The following is a 20,838-nucleotide window of genomic DNA, read 5'->3' on the forward strand; positions in this document are numbered from 1 at the left end:
AACTCAGTATCCCGTACCTGCCTTCTCTCCATACCCCCCGATCCCCTTAGCCACAAGGGCCACATCTAACTCCCTCTTAAATATAGCCAATGAACTGGCCTCAACTACCCTCTGTGGCAGAGAGTTCCAGAGATTCACCACTCTCTGTGTGAAAAAGTTCTTCTCATCTCGGTTTTAAAGGATTTCCCCCTTATCCTTAAGCTGTGACCCCTTATCCTGGACTTCCCTAACATCGGGAACAATCTTCCTGCATCTAGCCTGTCCAACCCCTTAAGAATTTTGTAAGTTTCTATAAGATCCCCTCTCAATCTCCTAAATTCTAGAGAGTATAAACCAAGTCAAGGGAGGGGAGGGCGGTGGGATAGAAGGAGAATGGGTGGGTGGCGGGTTGAGGGGAAGGGGAGGGTGTTTATGTGGTGGGTGGAGCGCTGGGAATGGAGGGCAGTAACAGTGTCCTTTACCCCCCTCCCTCTCTCCGGCTCCTCTGGCCCTAACACTCCCCCACTGACAGTGAAGGGATTTCCTTCGGTGACTAACCCCCCCCCCCCACCCAGTGGCCTGTCTCCCTGGGGGGGGGAGGGGGGGGGTAGAATCTACACCCTGCAGGCCGTGAACCCAGCAGGGGGGGGGGGGGGGTTCCTGGGGCAGGAGAGGCCGGGGTGGCAGGATGGAGTGGGGGAGAGGCAGGCGATGAGGGGAGCGTGAGGGAGATGGGCCACCGGTCATTGTGGGCCGAGGACTGGTCAGTGTTGACGTGTTCCTCAGGGAATCTCCCCCCTCCCTCTCTCTGGCCACACTGACCCCCCCTCTCTGCAGCCACACTGACCCTCTCCCCGTGTGCCCCCCAAGGTGAACCCGTCCGGACGCCGTCGCCATGACAACCCACGTGACGCTGGAGGACGCTCTGTCCAACGTGGACCTGCTGGAGGAGCTGCCGCTGCCTGACCAGCAGCCATGCATCGAGCCGCCCCCCTCCTCCATCATGTACCAGGTAGGTAAGTCTGGCCGTCCGCAGGCAGCGGTCAGTGCTGCTGTGAGTACTGGTCAGTCTGCAGCTGCTTGTGTCTATCTATCCCAGCCTGCAGTGGGATCCCAGGCACGGGTTGGATCGCCCTTTGACCCGCCTGGTCCCAGGAGTGACGATGGGTTCATCAGTGAGGGACGGAGAAGGGGGCGGCATGCTGAAGCAGCGGGTTGAACCGCTGCCTCGAAGCATCAGAGACCCGGGTTCAATCCTAACCTCGGGTGCTGAGTGTATGTGGAGTTTGCACCTTCTCCCTGTGACTGCGTTGGTTTTCTCCAGGTGGCTCCGGTTTCCTCCCACATCCCAAAGGCGTTCGGATTCGTAGGTTATTTGATTGAAAATTGTTCCTAGTGTGTAGAGGTGTAGATGAGAAAGTGGGATAACATGGAATTAGTGTGAATGGGTGATCGATGGTCGGCATTGGCTCGATGGGCCGAAGAGCCTGATTCCGTGTTGGATCTCTGAACTGCGGAGAGAATCATCGATGGGCGGGTGGTGCGGGGTGTGGAGACAGTCCAAAGCCAGACTGCGACGGGTCAAAGTCTTTCCGGAAACTTCTCACCTCTGCTTTGCTCCCAGGCTAATTTTGACACCAACTTCGAGGACAGGAATGCGTTTGTTACGGGGATCGCCCGGTACATCGAGCAGGCCACGGTGCACTCCAGCATGGTGAGTACCCTCCCCCCTCCACAGCCCCCACCCCGGTCCACACCCCGACACACACCCACCCGCCCACAGCCAAACCCCGGCCCCATGTACATCAAGCAGGCCACGGTCCACTCTTTATGTTGGGTCCCCCAGAGACCATCACCCCCCCCCCCCACATCGACACCATCCGCCCCGTGACCGAAGATCTCCCCCAACTCGCCCCTCCCACCCTGAACCCTCCCCGACCGCCACCGTGCCCCTGAGACTGACCACCCCCCCCCCTCTCCTCCATGACTGACCCCCCCCCCCCCCCCCCTTGTGGTTGCAGAACGAGATGCTGGAGGAAGGCCATGAATACGCGGTGATGCTGTACACATGGAGGAGCTGCTCACGGGCCATCCCACAGGTAAGCCATCAAGGATGCCAAGAGATACCGAGACAAACCTGAGTCCCAGTATCATCACTCGGACACACGGACAATGTGGCGCAGTCTGAATAAGATAACTGGCTGCAAAGCAAGGTCAGGCAACGTAGTTGGTGATCGTGCTGCCTGACCTAATGAACTGAATGCTCCCTTCGAGCAGAAGACCATCAGGGCGGTGACTCCTGGCCCTTCAAACCCGCGTGCCTCTCCCCAGGGTGACTGGAGCAGAGGTGAGATCGGCCTTCCTGAGGGTAAACTCACTTCAAGCAACTGGCCCAGACGGAGTTTCTGGTTCCTTAGTAGCTGCGTGGACTAGCTAGTGGGAGCATTCACGGACATATTTAATCTCTACCTACTCTGTGCTGAAGAACCCACCTGCTTTAAGAAAACCACCTAAACGACTACCGTCCAGTAGCCTTGACATTGCACCATCATGAAATGTTTTGAGAGGCTAGTTATGGAATGTATTAAATCCAGTCCACCCAGCGGCTTTGACCCACTGCAGTTCACCTACCGCCACAACAGGTCCGCGAACAATGCCATCGGCATAGCCCTAGAACACCTGCATAAGAGCTGCTTTAGACTGCTATTCACAGACTACAGCTCTGCCTTTAATACCGTTATACAATCCAAACTTATCATCAAACTCGCGGGGCTTGGAATCAGCACTCATCCCTGTAACTGGATCCTCGACTTCCTGACCAACAGACCTCAATCAGTGAGGATACGGGACAAATCATCCTCTACGATAATCTTCAACACGGGTGCTCCACAAGGATGCATTCTCAGCCCCTTCTTTACTCCTTGTACACCCTCGACTGTGCAGCAATGGACAAATCTAATTCAATTTTCAAATTCGCAGACGACACCACCATCGTGGGCCTCATATCAAATAATGATGAGACGGAGTACAGGAAGGAGATTGAGAACCTCGTGTCCTGGCGTTGAGACAACAACCTTTCTCTCAATTACAGCAAGACCAAGGTGATAGCGATCAGGAAACAAAGTGATACATATACCCCAGTTTGCATTGATGGCGCTGAAGTAGAAATGGTTGAAAACTTCAAGTTTCTAGGAGTCAATTTCACCAACAACTTTTCCTGGACCACGTATATTGAAGCAATGACCATGAAAGCACACCAATGCCTTTACTTCATTAGAAGGCTAAGGAAGTTTGGCATGTTCCCTACAACTCTCACCAACTTCTACAGATACACCATAGAAATCATTTTATCAGGATGCATCACAGCTAGGTTTGGGAACAGCTCCATCCAAGATCGCAAGATCACGGTGGCACAGCAGTAGAGTTGCTGCCTTACAGCGAATTCAGCGCTGGAGACACGGGTTTGATCCCAACTACGGGCGCTGTCTGTACGGAGTTTGTACGTTCTCCCCATGACCTGCTTGGGTTTTCTCCGAGATCTTCAGTTTCCTCCCACACTCCAAAAACGTACAGGTTTGTAGGTTAATTGGCTTGGTAAATGTAAAGATTGTCTCTAGTGGGTGTAGGATAGTGTTAATGTGCGGGGATCGCTGGTTGGTGTGGACCCGGTGGGCCAAAGGAAATTATCATAGACTTTCGTAAGGACAGTGCAGCCCTCAAACCCCTATACATCAATGGGGACTGTGTGGAAAGGGTCTCAGACTTCAGATTCCTGGGCACACAAATTACGGAGGATCTCTCCTGGACTACAAACACCACCACAGCATTCAAGAAGGCCCAGCAGTGACTCTACTTTCTGAGGATCCTCAGGAAAAACAACCTGGAGGAGAAGCTGCTGGTGTCCTTCTACCGCTGCTCCATCGAGAGTGTGCTGACGTACTATATAACCACATGGTATACAATATACAATACAATACAATACAAATTTATTATCATTTGAGCCCCAGTGAGACTCAAACGAAATGTTGTTTCCACAGCCATACAAACAAAGACACTGTCTTACAGACATACACATAATTAAATTCACACAAACATCCATCACAGTGGACCCACTGTGATGGAAGGCAAGTCTTTTCTCTCCCCTGTTCTCCGTGTCTCTCCCGATGTCCAAGCCCCAGGCGGGCGATGATGAGTCCCACGGCCATTTTAGGCCGTGCCGGGCGATTTACGGCCCCGCTCCCGGTCTAAAAGTCACAATGTTGGAGGCCCCGGCGGGCGCTGGAATGTCCCACGGCCATGAAGCCGCGCTGGGCGATGTTCGACCCCGCTCCGGGTCGTTCCAACCCCGCGACACGGGCTGGAGAAATCGCGTTGCGGGAGCTCCGGGAAGCGGTCTCTCTCTCTCCCCCCGGACCCGCGAGCTCCCGATGTCACAGTCCACCGGACCTGCGGCTGCGTTGCTGGAGCCTCCGAGCCCCAGGAGTCGAGTCGCAGCAGCGAGTCACCGCCGCTCCCCACGCTCCGAGGCCGGCCAGCTGCTCTGCAGCGGACAGGAGAGCCCTTCAAAGGGTCATCAACACCGCACAAAAAATCAATGGCTGCCCACTGCCCTCCCTGAAGGACATCTTCAGCTCTCGCTGCCTTGGCAGGGCAGCCAACATCCAAAAGGACTCTTCCCACCCTGGACACAACCTGTTCCACCTGCTGCCCTCTGGCAGACGGTACAGGTCTTTCAAAACTCGCACAAACAGACTCAGAGACAGCTTCTACCCCATAGCCATGCGTGAACTTAATAATGCAAAATAAGAAATAACACTCACATTCAACTGAATGGCTCTACCTCAGCTGCTATTGTTATTTATCTGTAATTTTTTTATTTTTTTATTATATGTATGTATTTTTACCTTATCTTATATATTTCAACTGCTCTTGTGAATCGCACCGTGGGATTGACTTTTAAATTTTGTTGTACCATGTGCAATGACAATAAAGAGATTCATTCATTCAATCATTCGAAAGGCCTGTTTCCGCGCTGTATCTCTAAACTAAACTAAACTAAAATTGCAACGAATAATGGACGAAGCCCAGACCATCACACAGACCAACCTCCCTTCTATTTGTACCTCACGCTGCCTCGGCAAGGCCTGCAGCATAATCAAGGAAGTCCCACCCTGGCCATTCTCTCTTCTCCCCTCACCCATCAGGCAAAAGGTATAGAAGTGTGAAAACGCACACCTCCAGATTCAGGGACAGTTTCTTCCCAGCAACTGAAATTAGGCAACTGAATCATCCTATCACAACAAGAGAGAAGTACTGAACTCCTACCTGTTTGGTGACCCTCGGACTATCCTTGGTCGGTCTTTACTGGCTCTACCTGGCACTAAATGTTATTCCTTTATCATGTATCTTGACACTGTAAATGGATCGATTGTAATCATATATTGTCTTTCTTCTGACAAAAGCTTTTCATTGTGACACAGTGACAATAAACTAAACCACTCATGGGCCACCCCACAGGTAACCGTGCCCCCCACCCACATCACCCTCCCTGCACCCCACCCCCACCATAACCTGCAAACCCCTGTCCAAGTGTCTTAAACGTTATTATAGCGCCAAGATAAGCAGGGCCAGTTTGTGGTCCGGTGTTCCTTGGTCCAGGTCAGGCTTCAGGGAGCTAACATCCCACCCTCTGTTCCTCCTCCAGGTCAAATGTAACGAGCAGCCCAACCGGGTGGAGATCTACGAGAAGACGGTGGAGGTGCTGGAGCCTGAGGTCACCAAGCTGATGAAGTTCATGTACTTCCAGGTAACGGCCTCGGGTCGCCCCCCCCCCCCCCCCCCCTCCCCCATCCCCCCCCAATCGCACACGTCCCACCCCCCAACCCAGCACATCATTACCAGACCTCGAGTGCAGAACGTCGGTGGTCTAGAACACAGCTCCCAGGGTCTACCCACCCCTCCAATAGTATCATCCCTCCCACAACGCCTGTACCGGCCCGTCCCGTCCCGCCGTTCCAACCAGCCGTATCCACCAGTGGTTTGACTGCCTTGTGCCCACCCTAGCGCAAGGCGATTGAGCGTTTCTGTGGCGAGGTGAAGCGGCTGTGCCACGCTGAGCGGCGCAAGGACTTTGTGTCGGAGGCCTATCTACTGACCCTGGGCAAGTTCATCAACATGTTCGCCGTGCTCGATGAGTTGAAGAACATGAAGTGCAGCGTCAAGAACGACCACTCTGCCTACAAACGGTGAGCACCGACCACGGCAGGCCACTCGGCCCATCTCAGGGCCCTCCGGGATAGGAGCAGGACACTCGTCCCATCCCACAGCACCCAGGATAGCCTCGATGTCTCTGGGATATGTGGAGGGCATTCAACTGGAGGGGTGATCTTATGGAGGTGTATAGGACCATGAGGGGCATAGATAGGGTGAATGCACAGAGCCTTTTATCCAGAGTAGGGGAACCAAGAGACAGAGGGCATAGGTTTAGGGTAAGAGAGAAAAGATTTAATGGGATATAGTGCGGAGACTGGCCCTTCGGCCCACCAAGACAGTAATCACCCTGTACACTTGCACTATCCTACAATTTTACAATGACAATTTTACCAAAGCCAATTAACCTACAAACACGCACGTCTTTGGAGTGTAAGAGGAAACCGATAACCAATGTAGTCACAGGAAGAACATTCAAACTCCGTACAGGCAGCGCCCATAGTTGGAAGTGAGCCCTGGTCTCTGGCGCTGTAAGGCAGCAGCTCTACCGCTGCACCACTGTGCCGTTCCAAACCAGAGTGGCAATTTATTCACACAAAGGGTGGTGGGTTTATGGAACGAGCTGCCAGATGGGGTTGGTGGGCAGGCACCATAACAATGTTGAAAAGAAACTTGGACAGGTACAGTGACAGGAACGGTTTAGAAGGATATGGACCAAATGCGGGCAGGTTGGAGTGGTGTCGATGGGGCATCTTGGTCGGCATTGGCGAGCTGGGCCGCAGGAACTGTTACATACTGTATGACAGTGACTCTTCATCTCGTCGATGTACAGGAGGCCACATCGGGAACGCCGGCTGCAGTGGCAGGGAAAGTACCTGGGGTGGGCGGGGGGGGGGAGGGATGAGTGAACCAAGGAGTTGATGTGGGACCTTCAGCCCAACTCATCCATGCCAACCAAGATTCCCCCTCTAAATTCATCCTATTGGCATTGCCTTGGACTACAGGGAGGGATATGGCCAATGGGGGGGCAGGTGGAACTAGCTTAGATGAGGCATGTTGGATAGCATGGGTAGGTTGGGCCAAAGGGCCTGTTCCTGTGCTGTACCAACCTGTGACCATCCCTCTCTCCGTCCTTGTCCAGAGCCGCACAGTTCCTCCGGAAAATGGCCGATCCCCAATCCATCCAAGAGTCCCAGAACCTCTCCATGTTCCTGGCCAATCACAACCGCATCACCCAGGTGAGTGGGGGGGGGGGGGGACAAAAGGGGGGGGGGGGGGGGGGGGGGGGGGAGAGAGGTGTGAGATGGGGAAAGGCGGTGGGGGGGGGGGTGGTTTGGTGGGGGAGAGATGGGGTGGGGGGGCGGTGGTGGGGGAGGCAGACAAATGGGGTTTGGGGAGTGGGAGGGGGGGCAGGGTGTGGGAGGGGGTCAGAGATACGGCTTGGGAGGGGAGGAGGGTCAAGGATTGTGGATGGGGCCGTCAGTGTTAGTGTGGTGGTGGGGGGGGGGGTGGTGGTGGAGGAGGTGTATGTGGGGGGGTGGGGGTGTGATTGAGGGGTAGAGGGTCGGGTGGAGGGTGTGGGGGAATGAGGGGTATGAGCTGTGCGTGTGTGTGTGTGTAGGACCCCTGCCCTGTGCCCTCTGACCTGTGCCCCCCCCGCCCACAGTGCCTGCACCAGCAGCTGGAGGTGATTGCGGGCTACGAGGAGCTGCTAGCTGACATCGTCAACATCTGCGTGGATTACTACGAGAATCGCATGTACCTCACTCCCAGCGAGCGCCACATGCTGCTCAAGGTGAGGGGATGGTGGGGGGTTAATGCACCTCACCCAGTGAGCACCAAGTGCTGTTCAAGATGGGGTCTGGGGGAAGGGAGGTGACGGGGAGGTGATGGAGCACTGCACTGTGGGAGGGAGCGGGGCGAGGGGAGGTGCGGAGCCGGTGTGACCCTCTCTCCCCTGCAGGTGATGGGCTTCGGTCTGTACCTGATGGACGGGAACGTCAGCAACATCTACAAACTGGACGCCAAGCGGCGCATCAACCTGGGCAAGATCGACAAGTTCTTCCGGGTAAGCAAGGGGTGTGGGCAGTGGGGGTGTGGGCAGTGGGGTGTGTGGGCAGTGGTGGTGTGTGGGCAGTGGGGGGTGTGTGGGTGGGGGGTGTGTGTGGGGCAGTGGGGGGGTGTGTGGGTGGGGGGGGGTGTGGGGCAGTGGGGGGGTGTGGGGTGGGGGGTGTGGTGGGGCAGTGGGGGGTGGGGCAGTGGGGGGGTGTGTGGGCAGTGGGGGGTGTGTGGGCAGTGGGGGGTGTGTGGGCAGTGGGGGTGTGTGTGTGGGCAGTGGTGCAACGGGGAGAGTGGACACTTGGACAGTGGGTCAGGGGAGAGTAGTTAGTGGATCAGTGGTTAATGGGGCAGTGGGAGAGTGAGGATGGTGAAGGGCAATGTGGGCATGGTTGTGGTGTGGGCATGGTTGTGGTGTGGTCTTCCCTCCTCTCCGTTCTCTTCCTCCTCTCTTTCCCCATCTGTCTATCTCCTCTCTCTCTCCGCTCTTCCCCCTCACTCTCCCCCATCTCTTTCTCCCCTCCCCCATCGTTTCTGTCCCTCTCTCCCTCCCTCCAACTCTCTGTCCCTCCCCCTCTCCCCTCCCTCCCCCTCCCTCCCTCCCCTCCCTCCCTCCCTCCCTCCCTCCCTCCCTCCCTCCCCTCCCTCCCTCCCTCCCTCCCTCCTCTCCCCTCCCTCCCTCCCTCTCCCCCTCCCCCTCTCTGCCTGCACTCACCCCCCTCTCTCCCCTGCAGCAGCTACAAGTGGTGCCCTTGTTTGGGGACATGCAGATTGAGTTGGCGCGCTACATTAAGACCAGTGCTCACTTTGAGGAGAACAAGTCCAAGTGAGTTCAAGTCGTAATGTTCCCGTTGCCACTGGCAGCGTGGGGGGGAGAGTGGATCCGGGCCGGGGAGACAGCCCCCTGGCAGTATGCGCTCCCCGATCTTCCCCACCTCAACACCATTCCCGGTGGGAAGCTCCCGGAGCGGGTCTCCCCCGGAGTGACTGTCTCCTCCGGCCGGGAGGGTCCAGCCCCCACCCTCCCCCCCCCCAAGAAGACGACGGATACAGGTACGGGGGAGGGGGGGGGGGGGGGGGGAGGTGGGTCTTCAGTGGGGGTAGGCTGGTCATCGCCACCGGTCTCTCCGCCCTGTCACCAACTCTCCCCACACACGGACACTCCCCCAGCACCCACTCTCCCCAAACACCGAACCCCCTCCCACGGACACTCTACCCCATAATTTGACAATGCTCCACAAGGTAGACTGCTCTGGAAGGTTAGATCCCATTGGATCCAGGGAGAGATATTCGACTGGATAAAACATTGGCTTCATGGAAGGAAGCAGAGGGTGATGGTGGAAGGTTGTTTTTCGGACTGTCTCCCCCCCACGGTGACTAGCGGTGTGCCTCAGGGTTCGGTGTTGTGCCATTTCCATTTGTCCTCCACATCAATGATTTGGATGAAAATATACATGGCATGTTAAGCAAGTTTGCAGATGACACAATAGTGGGTGGTATTGTAGATAGTGAAGATGGCTGTCAACATTTGCAGCAGGATCTTGATCGGTTGGGCAGGGTGGGCCGAGGAATGGTTGATCGAATTTCGTACAGAGAAGTGTGAGGTTGAATTTTGGGAAGTCTAATATGGGCAGAACCTACACGGTGAATGGTAGGGCTCTGGGGAGTGTTGTAGAGCAGATGGATCTAGGAGTGCAGGTACATGGTTCCTTGAAAGTAGCATCACAGGTACATAGGGTGGTCAAGAAAACATTTAGCACATTGGCCTTCATTGAGTATTGAGTATAGAAGTTGGGAGGTCATTTTGCAATGATATAAGACATAGGTGAGTACATTTAGAGTAACGTGTACAGTTTTGGTCGACATGTTATAAGGAAAGATGTTGTTAAGCGGTGAAGTGTAGATAAAATTTAATAATAATAATAATAATACATTTTATTTATGGGCGCCTTTCAAGAGTCTCAAGGACACCTTACAAAAATTTTGCAGGTAGAAGAAAAACATGTAAGGGGAATGAAATAAATAGTAGAGACATGACTAGTACACAAAGTAAAGGCAGAATTCAATACAAAACACAATATGAGGCAATTAATGCACAGATGAAAAGGGAGGGGGACGTGGGGCTAAGGATAGGCAGAGGTGAAGAGATGGGTCTTGAGGCGGGACTGGAAGATGGTGAGGGACATGGAATTGCGGATCAGTTGGGGGAGGGAGTTCCAGAGCCTGGGAGCTGCCCTAGAGAAGGCTCTGTCCCCTAAACTGCGGAGGTTGGACTTGTGGATGGAGAGGAGACTGGCTGATGTGGATCTGAGGGTTGGTAGGGGGAGAGGAGGTCAGTGAGATATGGGAAGGGGGGAAAGATGGTGGAGGGCTTTGTAGGTAAGGATCAGGATTTTGTAGGTGATCTGGTGGGAGATGGGAAGCCAGTGAAGTTGTTTGAGGACTGGAGTGATGTGATGCCAGGATTTGGTGTAGGTGATGAGTCGGGCGGCTGCGTTCTGGACCAGTTGGAGTCGGTTGATGTAGGTGGAGCTGATGCCAAGGAGAAGTGAGTTGCAATAGTCCAGTCGGGAGGAGATGAAGGCATGGACGAGTCTTTCAGCAGCGGGCGGTGTGAGAGAGGGTCTGAGTTTGGCGATGTTGCGGAGATGAAAGAAGGAGATTTTAATGACATGGCGGATGTGAGGCTCAAGGGAGAGGGTGGAATCAAAGATCACGCCAAGGTTGCGGGCCTGGGGAGATGGGGAGACAGTGGTGCTGTCGATGGTGAGAGTGGGGTTATTGATTTTGCTGATGTGGCTTTGGAGCCTATTTGGAGCCTATTCCTTGGAGCGCAAGAGGATGAGGGGCGATCTTATAGAGGTGTATAAAATCATGAGGAGAATAGATAGGGTAAATACAGTGTCTTGTCCCCAGAGTAGGGGAATCAAGAACCCGAGGACATAGGTTTAAGGTGAGAGGGAAATTATTTAATAGGAACCTGAGGGGCAACTTTTTCCACATAGAGGGAAGTGGGTGTATGGAATGACCTGCCAGATGAGGTTGTCGAGGCAGATTGCATTTAAAAGACATTTGGACAGGTACATGGATAGGAAAGCTTTTGAGGGATATGGGCCAAATACTAGTGTAGACGAGGCATCTTGGTCGGCGTGGGCGAGTTGGGCCGAAGGGGCTGTTTCTGTGCTGTATGACTCACAACCCTGATCCCCCTCCCTCACTGATATGGGTCTGAATCCACCAGGACTGGGGGTGCTCCATGATCTGTCCCCCCCTCCCCCCACCCCTCCTGAAGTACTGGCGTGGGTGGATTAGGGTCAGCAGTGGGGCATGCGGGGGGTAATGGGGAGGAGGGGAACTCGGTCGTGGGCCAACTAAGACACCACCTCCCAGCCTCAGGTGGCCCCCTCCCCACGCCGACCCCCACCCCCCCCAGGCATGACGCTATCTCCCCCACAGGTGGACGTGCACCCAGAGCAGCAGCAGCCCCCAGTACAACATCTGTGAACAGATGGTGCACATACGTGACGACCACATCCGCTTCATCTCCGAGCTGGCCCGCTACAGCAACAGCGAGGTGTGTGACCTGACCCCCATCCCCTGACCCCCCCCACCGCTAACCCCTCCCACCCTTGCGCCGCCCCCCATGATGCCCCACCCCTGAGCTCCCAACCCCGACCCCCCCACTGCTGACCCCCCCACCCCTGCGCCACCCCCCCGATGGCCCACCCCTGATCCCCAACCGCTGAGCCCCCACTGCTGAACCCCCACCCTGACCCCCCACTCCTGCATCGCCCCCCCTGATGCCCAACCCCTGAACCTCCCACTGCTGACCCCCAACCCCTGAGCCCTGACCCCCCACTCCTGCACTGCCCCCCCTGATGCCCCCTGACCCTTACACTCCGACCCCCCATCCCCGACGTCCTACCCCTGACCCCACCGACTCACGTGGCTCTCCCGACTCCTCACCCCTGATCCCCCCTCACCCCTGATCCCCCTCCCAAACCCTCCTCGACCCCTGATTACTCGTCAAACCCTGACCCCCGACCCTTGACCCCTATCCCCGACCCTTGACCCCTCCTGGACCCTTGGCCCTACTGGACCCCTGACCAACCCCACCCCAGCCATGCTCTTGACCGCCTCCCCTCCTACTCTTTCTCTCTGCACAGACACCACCCCTTCCCTTCGTCCCCCCCCCCCCCCCCCTCCTCTGAGGACTGGGTGAGATCCTGCTCGCCCCGCCCCATCCCCCGTCCTCCCCCCCCTCCCCACCCTCCCCACCCGCCCTGACCCCCTGCTCTCGCCCCACAGGTGGTGACGGGCTCGGGGCTGGACAGCCAGAAGTCTGATGAGGAGTCCCGTGAGCTCTTTGACCTGGCGCTGCGCGGCCTGCAGCTGCTGTCCAAGTGGAGCACACACGTCATGGAGGTGGTGAGTGGCCTGGCTGCGGCCGGCCGGGGAGACACTGACCTCTGAACCCAGGGTCAGGCCGCGGCCGAGAGAGACACGCTGACCTCTGACCCTTTGGCCGCGGCAGGCTGACACACTGACCGCTGGCCACTGATCAACGGGCACGGAGGGTGGGGGGGATGGGTGGGGTAGGTGGGAGAGGGTTGGGGGCAGAGTGGATGCTGTCTCCACCCCCAGTACTCGTGGAAGCTGCTGCACCCCTTGGACAAACTGGGCTGTGGGGTGGGGGGACGGGAGGGGTTTGGTGAGTGGGGGTGGTTTGGAGAAGAGGGGAGGGGTGGGGTGAGGACGGCGCCTACACTTTGTCTCTCCGCCCCTAGTACTCGTGGAAGCTGGTGCACCCCACGGACAAGTTCTGCAACAAGGACTGCCCGGGTACGGCAGAGGAGTACGAGCGCGCCACCCGCTACAACTACACCAGCGAGGAGAAGTTCGCCCTGGTCGAGGTAACCGGGGCACGGGAGCTGAGCGGCAGGGGGCGGGGAATGGGTTATGTGGGAGTGGGGCGACTGGGGACGTGGGGGCAGCGATAAGGGACGGGATTCAGTAGCAATGTTACAAAATTTTGATATTCTCAAGATCAGAACTTTAATATTATTGTATTATATGCTGTAAGTCAGTTATGGATAGGTAAATAAATTACAATTTCTAGCAAAAGACCAAGTCTTTATGGAGAAGATCAGCTGCTAGCTGGTACATTGGCATATCATAATCGGTAGCATCATCATACTCCTCAGACTGCAACCAATAAGCAACTCTGTACACGTTGTTTTTCCTCAATTTTTCAATTTTAGAAAAAAAGGTAGAGATTATAAAGTTAAACGCTAAAACAAATAGCAAATACTAAAAATGAAAATCATGTTTAATCAAAATTCAATTACTAGATATAAACATCTATCCATTTCTTAAAAAGCCTAAGTGTCCAAAGATTATTCACAAATAATTCACAATATAACATGATTTTTATATCATTAATTTATAGGCCAAATGGAAGGAATTTAGTGTTCAATTGCTGTAAATAAATGCCCATTTAAATCGGCTTTCTAGTGGGTTCCTGTGAACGCGCTGGTTTAGAACGTTCACATCGCGCTGGATTAGTGCCCTCAAATGCCGAGAAAAATACTGCGGGATATAAAAAGCCCAAAATGAGGTACTCGCTATAGAAAACTTTATAAACAGGGTTATATACACGCCCCATTTAATGTAAAAATAAGGTACATACCTTTAATTGTTTGCTTTATAAAACCCTGGGGCTGCGAGAGGTTGCGAAGTGAGAGAGTGATTTTAAAATTATTATAACTATTATTCGAGGCCTATAAAACTAATAATACCTTTTGCGACCGGGTCTTGCAGCGATTTTTCGTTAATGATTTACTAGGCTGAACATCTGCGATTAGAACAGCCTAGTAAAAATCGCGTTTTAAACCCGCCCCCTCCAAACAGCGCCAAAATCGCGGACATGGCTTTGGGCAGATTCCCAATGACGATTCAGGTAGGTTTTGTAACATACCTAGATTCAGGGGGACAAGAAGGGGGGACGGGGTGACGCGTCCTGTCCACCGTGGGCCGAGTTGCCCCTCACCTTGCCCCCTCCCCCACAGGTGATCGCCATGATCAAGGGGCTGCAGGTGCTGATGGGCCGAATGGAGAGCGTGTTTAACCAAGCCGTGCGCAACACCATCTACGCAGCGCTGCAGGACTTTGCCCAGATCACCCTCCGGGAGCCCCTGAGGCAGGCCACCCGCAAGAAGAAGAACGTGCTCGTCAGGTACCGGGAGGGGGAAGGTGTCCAGGGGCAGAGGGGAGACTCGGGGGAGGGGGAGGGGAGGGAGACTAGGGACATGGGGAAAGAAGGAGGAGAGGGGAAATGGGGGGGGGGGGGGGGGTGCAAGGGAGGGGGAGAGAGGAGTGATGGAAAGACTGGGATGGGAAGACTGAGACTCTGAGGTGGGCCACCTGCAAGAGGAAGAACGTCCTTGTCGGGTACCGTGGGAGGCGGTGAAGGGCGTAGGGGGAAGGGGTTGGGACGGGGACCAGGGAAAGGGGAAGGGGAGAAGAGCGGAAGGGGGGAGGGGTCATGAGACAGTGTTGGAAGGGGAATGTGTAGGAGTGGGTGATGGGGCACAAGGGCTCGCGAGGGGGGCCTAAGCCCGCAGTGAGCACTGCAGGGGGTGGGGTGGGTGAGGGGGGTGAGGGGGGTGAGGAGGGTTGAGGTGAGGGTGAGGTGGGGGGGTGAGGGGGGTGAGGGGGGGAGGGGGGGTGGGGGGTTGAGGTGAGGGTGAGGTGAGGGGGGTGAGGGGGGTTGAGGTGAGGGGGGTTGAGGTGAGGGGGGGTGAGGGGGGGTGAGGGGGGTGAGGGGGGGTGAGGAGTTCTGGGGGCCAGGGTTGGGTTTGGGTGGGTCTCATCACTGACCAGAGCTGACTCCCCCCCATTTCTCTCTCCGCCCCCCCCCCCCCCCCCCCCACCCCCCCCAGTGTTCTGCAGGCCATCAGAAAAACCATCTGCGACTGGGAGAACGGCCGTGAGCCCCCCAACGACCCCTGCCTGAAGGGGGAGAAAGACCCCAAGGGGGGCTTCGACATCAAGGTGCCCAGGCGGGCGGTGGGGCCCTCCAGCACCCAGGTCAGCCATCACCCGTTCACACTAGTTCTATGATATCCCACTGTCTCATCCACTCCCTGCACACTGGGGACATTTTACTGGGCCAATTAACCTACGAAGCTGCACATCTTTGGGGTGTGGGAGGAAACCAGAGCACCCAGAGGAAACCCACGTTGTCACATGAGGAACGTGCAAACTCCACACAGACAGGCAGCACCGAAGGTCAGGATCGAGTCCGGGTGAGACAGCGGCTCTAATCACTGCACCACTGTGCCACAGAATGTAAGGGGAAAGTCTACATTTAAAAGTTGTACAGCATAGAAATATCCCCCTAAACCTTTCCTGTCCATGTAATGGCATCACCGCTGTACAGAGGGATCTTGGAGTCCTAGTTTATAATTCCCAGAATGCGACAACACCAGGAGACAGAGTGTTAAAGCAGGCACACGGTATGTTTGCCTTCGTTGGTCTGGGCTTTGAGGACAAGAGTCACAAAGTCATGATGCAGCTCGATAGGACCCTGGTCAGGCCACATTTAGACAAGGAGACTTGAATGGATCATAAATGGCAGCAGAGGCTGATGGGCCGAATGGCTTCTACCACACCGACTGCTGCCACACTGACCACTCCTACCCTGACTGGCTGACACGCACTGGCATGGCACTGACCAGCATGGCACTGACCGGCATGGCACTGACCGGGTAAAAGTGACCGCTGCCACACTGACCGCTGCCACACTGACCGCTGCCACCCTGACCAGCAGACACTGACTGCCCTGTCCTCCCACAGCTGTACATGGTGCGCACCATGCTGGAGTCTCTCATCGCTGACAAGAGCGGATCCAAGAAGACTCTGCGCAGCAGCCTGGACGGGCCCATTGTCACCGCCATCGAGGACTTCCACAAGCAGTCCTTCTTCCACACCCACCTCCTCAACTTCAGCGGTACGGGCCGTCTCGCCACTTGACGGGAAGGGGGTGGGGGCAGGGGGGGGCAATCCTCAACAGTGGGGCTGAACCATGCCATGAGGCCAGGGCACCCTGCCTCGTACAAGGGTGGGCACCCTTCAATTCCTCCCCCAATCCCCCCCATCTTCCCCCCTGGCAATGTCCATGGGAGGGGTGCGGTGTGGGAGGAGAGTGATTGATGAGGGGGGCAGTGTCAGTAGGAGGGGTGTGGTGGGGGGGTGGGTGATGGGGGGGAGTGTGGTGATGGGGGGGGTGTGGTTGGGGGAGTGTGGGTGGGATAGGTGTGGTGGGGGGAGTGTGGGGTGATGGGGGGAAGTGTGGGTGTGGTGGGGTGGGGGGAGTGTGGGTGGGATAGGTGTGGTGGGGGAGTGGGTGATGGGTATGAGTGTCAGTGGGGGGGGTGGGTGGGGGTAGTGGGGGTGATGGGGGGGAGTGTGGGTGGGAGGGGTGTGGTGGGGGGAGTGGGTGATGGGGGGAGTGTGGGGTGGGAGGGGTGTGGTGGGGGGAGTGGGTGATGGGGGGAGTGTCGGTGGGAGGGGTGTGGTGGGGGAGGGTGATGGGGGGAGTGTGGGTGGGTGTGGTGGGGTAGGGGAAGTGGGTGATTGGGGGGAGTGTCGTTGGGAGGGGTGCGTTGGGTGGGGAGTCGATGGGGGAGGTGAGAAGTGGGTGATTCAATGCCCTGCCTGTGTAGCGCAGTGACCATTCCTGATGCACTGCTGTACCTGCAGAGTCCCTCCAGCAGTGCTGTGACCTGTCCCAGCTCTGGTTCCGAGAGTTCTTCCTGGAGTTGACCATGGGTCGCCGCATCCAGTTCCCCATCGAGATGTCCATGCCTTGGATCCTGACCGACCACATCCTGGAGACCAAGGAACCCTCCATGATGGAGTAAGTTGGGAGGTCATGTTACAGTTGTACAAGGCATAGGTGAGACCACATATTGAGTATTGTCTTCAGATTTGGTAACCCTGGTATAGGAAAGATGTCGTCAAGCTGGAAAGAGTGCAGAGACGATTTGCAAGGATGTTGTCAGGACTCGAGGGCCTGAGCTACTGGGAGAGGTTGAGCAGCCTAGAACTTTATTCCTTGGAACTCAGCATGACCGCTAATCTTATCGAGAAGTATAAAATCATGAGAGGAATAGATGGGGTGAATGCAGTCTTTTACCCAGTGTAGGGGAATCAAGATCCAGAGGACAGAGGTTTAAGGAGAAAGGGGAAAGATTTAATAGGAATCTGAGGGGCAACTTTTTACATAGAGGCTGTGGGTATATGGATTGAGCTGCCAGAGGAGGTAGTTGAGGTATTAGTTGAACTATAACAGTATTTAAAAGATAGACACAACGTGCTGGAGAAACTCAATGGGTCAGGCAGCATGTCCGGAGAACATGCATTGGTGTTGTTTCAAGTCGGGACCCTTCTTCACACCATATAGCATTTGTATAGATTTATATTAAACATTAGAACATTATAGACTGGTAAACGGATAGGAAATGTTTAGAGGGATATGGGCCCAGGTGGAACTAGTGTAGTTGGGGCATCATGGTTGGCCCTTTGGACCATCGCATCCAGGCCAACCATGATGTGGCTGAGGTAGTCACACAGCACAGCCACAGGCCCTTCGGCCCATCGCCTCTAACCTGGCCAAGATCCACCACAGACACCATGTTTGCCAGCGCCATGTTGAGCCTTTGATGTGTTGTGGTTTTCAGATACGTGCTGTACCCACTGGACCTGTACAACGACAGTGCCTACTACACCCTGACCAAGTTCAAGAAGCAGTTCCTGTACGATGAGATTGAAGCGGAGGTGAGAGATCTCCCCGCGCGGGTCCCTGGGAGACGGCAGGGAGAGAGAGGGCAGACGTGACCAGCCGACCATCACCACTCCCTCACCCCATCAGCCAGCCTGGCAGTCGTGGGGACATCATGTCCCCAACTCGCTCTCTCTCTCCAGGGGCAGCTCAGCACTGACTTCCCTCCACCCCCTCTCCAAGCTGGGACATCCCGGGCTGGTCCTGCTATCTCTAGGCAAAGGTGCAACTCAATGCGGGGGACCTCAGCAACAATTTGCTATTGGGATGTCCTGCCTTGAAGCCTTGGGAGCAAAGTGGACATCAGATGGCAGTAATCTTACTGATCTGAAATGAATGTCGCTGTACTTTGGTACCCATGATAATAAAGAACCATTGAACCATCAACCATCATCTGTGGGGCAACAGCGGAGACTAGACCCCTAGGGTAATGGTGAGGGGCCACGGGGGAGACCAGACCCCTGGGGTAACAGTGTGGGTTCACAAGAGACTGAGCTGCCCTTGCTCCCTGTGAAGGTGGGCGTGGGGTGGCGGCAGCAGCAGATGCCCCTGGTCCTGATCCTCTTGCTTTGTGCCCTAGGTGAACCTGTGCTTTGATCAGTTTGTTTACAAGTTGGCCGATCAGATCTTCGCTTACTACAAGGCTATGGCTGGCAGGTTAGTGACCCAGATCTGCAGCTTCCAACCCCATCAACAACCTCCATGAAAACGGGAGCATCATCTCTAGAGACAACTTGCCCCCATTGAGACTGTGCCAGCTCCTCAGCTCAGATGGTGGCACGGCACAAAAACAGGCTATTCAGCCCACCAGATCCATGCTGACCATTTGCCTATCCTACTCAGTGTGCTGCCGGGGATGGTGGTGGAGGCAGATATATTAGTGGTGTTTTAGAGACTTTTGGATAAGTATATGGATATGCAGGGAATGAAGAGATATGGTTCATCTACAGGCAGATAAGAGTTGGTCTTGACATGCTCGGCGCAGCCAATTTGGGCTGAAGAGTATGTTGGGTTTAGTTAATAGATGGAGAGCGGAAGCAGGCCCTTCAGCCCATCGAGTCCGCGCCAACCAGCGATTGCCGTACACTAACATTATACTACACACTAGAGACAATTTGCAATTATACCAAGACAATTAACCTGCAAACCTGTACGTCTTTGGAGTGTGTGTGGAAACCAGAGGTCCCAGAGAAAGCCCACCCAGGTCACAGAGAGAACGTACAAACTCCATACAGAAAGCACCCATAGTCAGGATCGAACCCCAGTCTATGACACTGTGAGGGAGCAACACGACCGCTGAACCACTGAGCTGCCTGTTCCTGAGCAGTGCTGTTCGATGTCTCAACCATTGTGTTGTTGCTCAAGGGTGCGGCTAGTTTCAGGTTCGAGGTCAGATTTATTGTCATCTGCATGAGCATAGTGAAGTACAGCTACAGTGAGAGATTTGCTTGCAGTAGCATCACACGTATAGACAGACAGACACATTCATTGTAGTGAATCACACATAAATCGCATGTCATTTCTTAAAGAATGAAGACTGCAAAAACACAATTCAAAATTCATACAGGTCCCCGGAGTGCAAGAGGTGGTCAGTAGTGCTCTATTACTGAGGTAGGATTAGAGTTGTGCGGGTCGGTTCCTGAACCTGGTGGTGTGTGACTTCAGGCTTCTGTACCTCCTGCCCGATGGTAGCAGTGAGAAGAGGACGCGGCCCGGAGATCCTTGATGGTAGATGCAGCACCTGGTGTAGATGTTTGGATGGAGGGGTGGGTGGACCTGGGATGGCCCGGGCAGTCCACCTCTCTCTGCAGCCTCTTGCGTTCCTGTGCATTGGAATTGCCGTACCGAGCTTTTGTGCAATGTCAGGATGCTTCCTAGAGTGCATCTGTTGGAGATGGAGGGGAAGTCGGGAGCAAAGTGCACATCTAGTGTAGATGGGACTGTTGTAGATGGGACTGGTGTAGAGAGATGGGACTGGTGTAGATGGGACCGGTGTAGATGGGACCGTTGTAGATGGGACCGTTGTAGATGGGACTGGTGTAGATGGGACTGGTGTAGATGGGACTGGTGTAGATGGGACTGGTGTAGATGGGACTGGTGTAGATGGGACTGGTGTAGATGGGACTGGTGTAGATGGGACTGGTGTAGATGGCACTGGTGTAGATGGGAGAGGTGTAAATGGGACTGGTGTAGATGGGACCGGTGTAGATGGGACCGGTGTAGATGGGACAGGTGTAGATGGGACTAGTGTAGATGGGACGTGTAGATGGGACTGGTGTAGATGAGACTGGTGTAGATGGGACTGGTGTAGATGGCACTGGTGTAGATGGGAGAGGTGTAAATGGGACTGGTGCAGATGGGACTGGTGTAGATGGCACTGGTGTAGATGGGAGAGGTGTAAATGGGACTGGTGCAGATGGGACTGGTGTAGATGGCACTGGTGTAGATGGGAGAGGTGTAAATGGGACTGGTGGAGATGGGACTGGTGTAGATGGCACTGGTGTAGATGGGAGAGGTGTAAATGGGACTGGTGCAGATGGGACTGGTGTAGATGGCACTGGTGTAGATGGGAGAGGTGTAAATGGGACTGGTGTAGATGGGACTGGTGTAGATGGGACTGGTGTAGATGGGACTGGTGTAGATGGGACAGGTGTAAATGGGACTGGTGTAGATGGGACTAGTGTAGATGGGACGTGTAGATGGGAGACACAAAATGCTGGAGTAACTCAGCGGGTGAGGCACTATCT

The 20,838-nt window shown here is 55.1% G+C and overlaps 1 protein-coding gene across 4 annotated transcripts in view; it reads left to right on the forward strand.

Annotated features, from left to right (window-relative positions):
• Nucleotides 1-20,838, forward strand: part of cyfip2 (cytoplasmic FMR1 interacting protein 2) — a 47,636-nt gene that overhangs the window by 9,638 nt on the left and 17,160 nt on the right. For all 4 annotated transcript variants that reach the window (XM_055642869.1, XM_055642871.1, XM_055642868.1 and 1 more), the window contains exons 2-19: nt 850-991; nt 1,604-1,693; nt 2,001-2,078; nt 5,684-5,785; nt 6,043-6,224; nt 7,331-7,427; nt 7,856-7,984; nt 8,153-8,257; nt 8,982-9,073; nt 11,704-11,821; nt 12,556-12,675; nt 13,035-13,160; nt 14,316-14,482; nt 15,189-15,336; nt 16,105-16,258; nt 17,011-17,167; nt 17,991-18,087; nt 18,672-18,748. In XM_055642869.1, the coding sequence (XP_055498844.1) occupies nt 875-991; nt 1,604-1,693; nt 2,001-2,078; nt 5,684-5,785; nt 6,043-6,224; nt 7,331-7,427; nt 7,856-7,984; nt 8,153-8,257; nt 8,982-9,073; nt 11,704-11,821; nt 12,556-12,675; nt 13,035-13,160; nt 14,316-14,482; nt 15,189-15,336; nt 16,105-16,258; nt 17,011-17,167; nt 17,991-18,087; nt 18,672-18,748 (2,156 nt within the window). In that variant the 5' untranslated portion in view covers nt 850-874. The remainder of the gene's footprint in view (nt 1-849; nt 992-1,603; nt 1,694-2,000; nt 2,079-5,683; nt 5,786-6,042; nt 6,225-7,330; nt 7,428-7,855; nt 7,985-8,152; nt 8,258-8,981; nt 9,074-11,703; nt 11,822-12,555; nt 12,676-13,034; nt 13,161-14,315; nt 14,483-15,188; nt 15,337-16,104; nt 16,259-17,010; nt 17,168-17,990; nt 18,088-18,671; nt 18,749-20,838) is intronic.

Source organism: Leucoraja erinacea, chromosome 11 (assembly GCF_028641065.1).
Source record: "Leucoraja erinacea ecotype New England chromosome 11, Leri_hhj_1, whole genome shotgun sequence".
Classification (NCBI taxonomy): Eukaryota; Metazoa; Chordata; class Chondrichthyes; order Rajiformes; family Rajidae; genus Leucoraja; species Leucoraja erinaceus.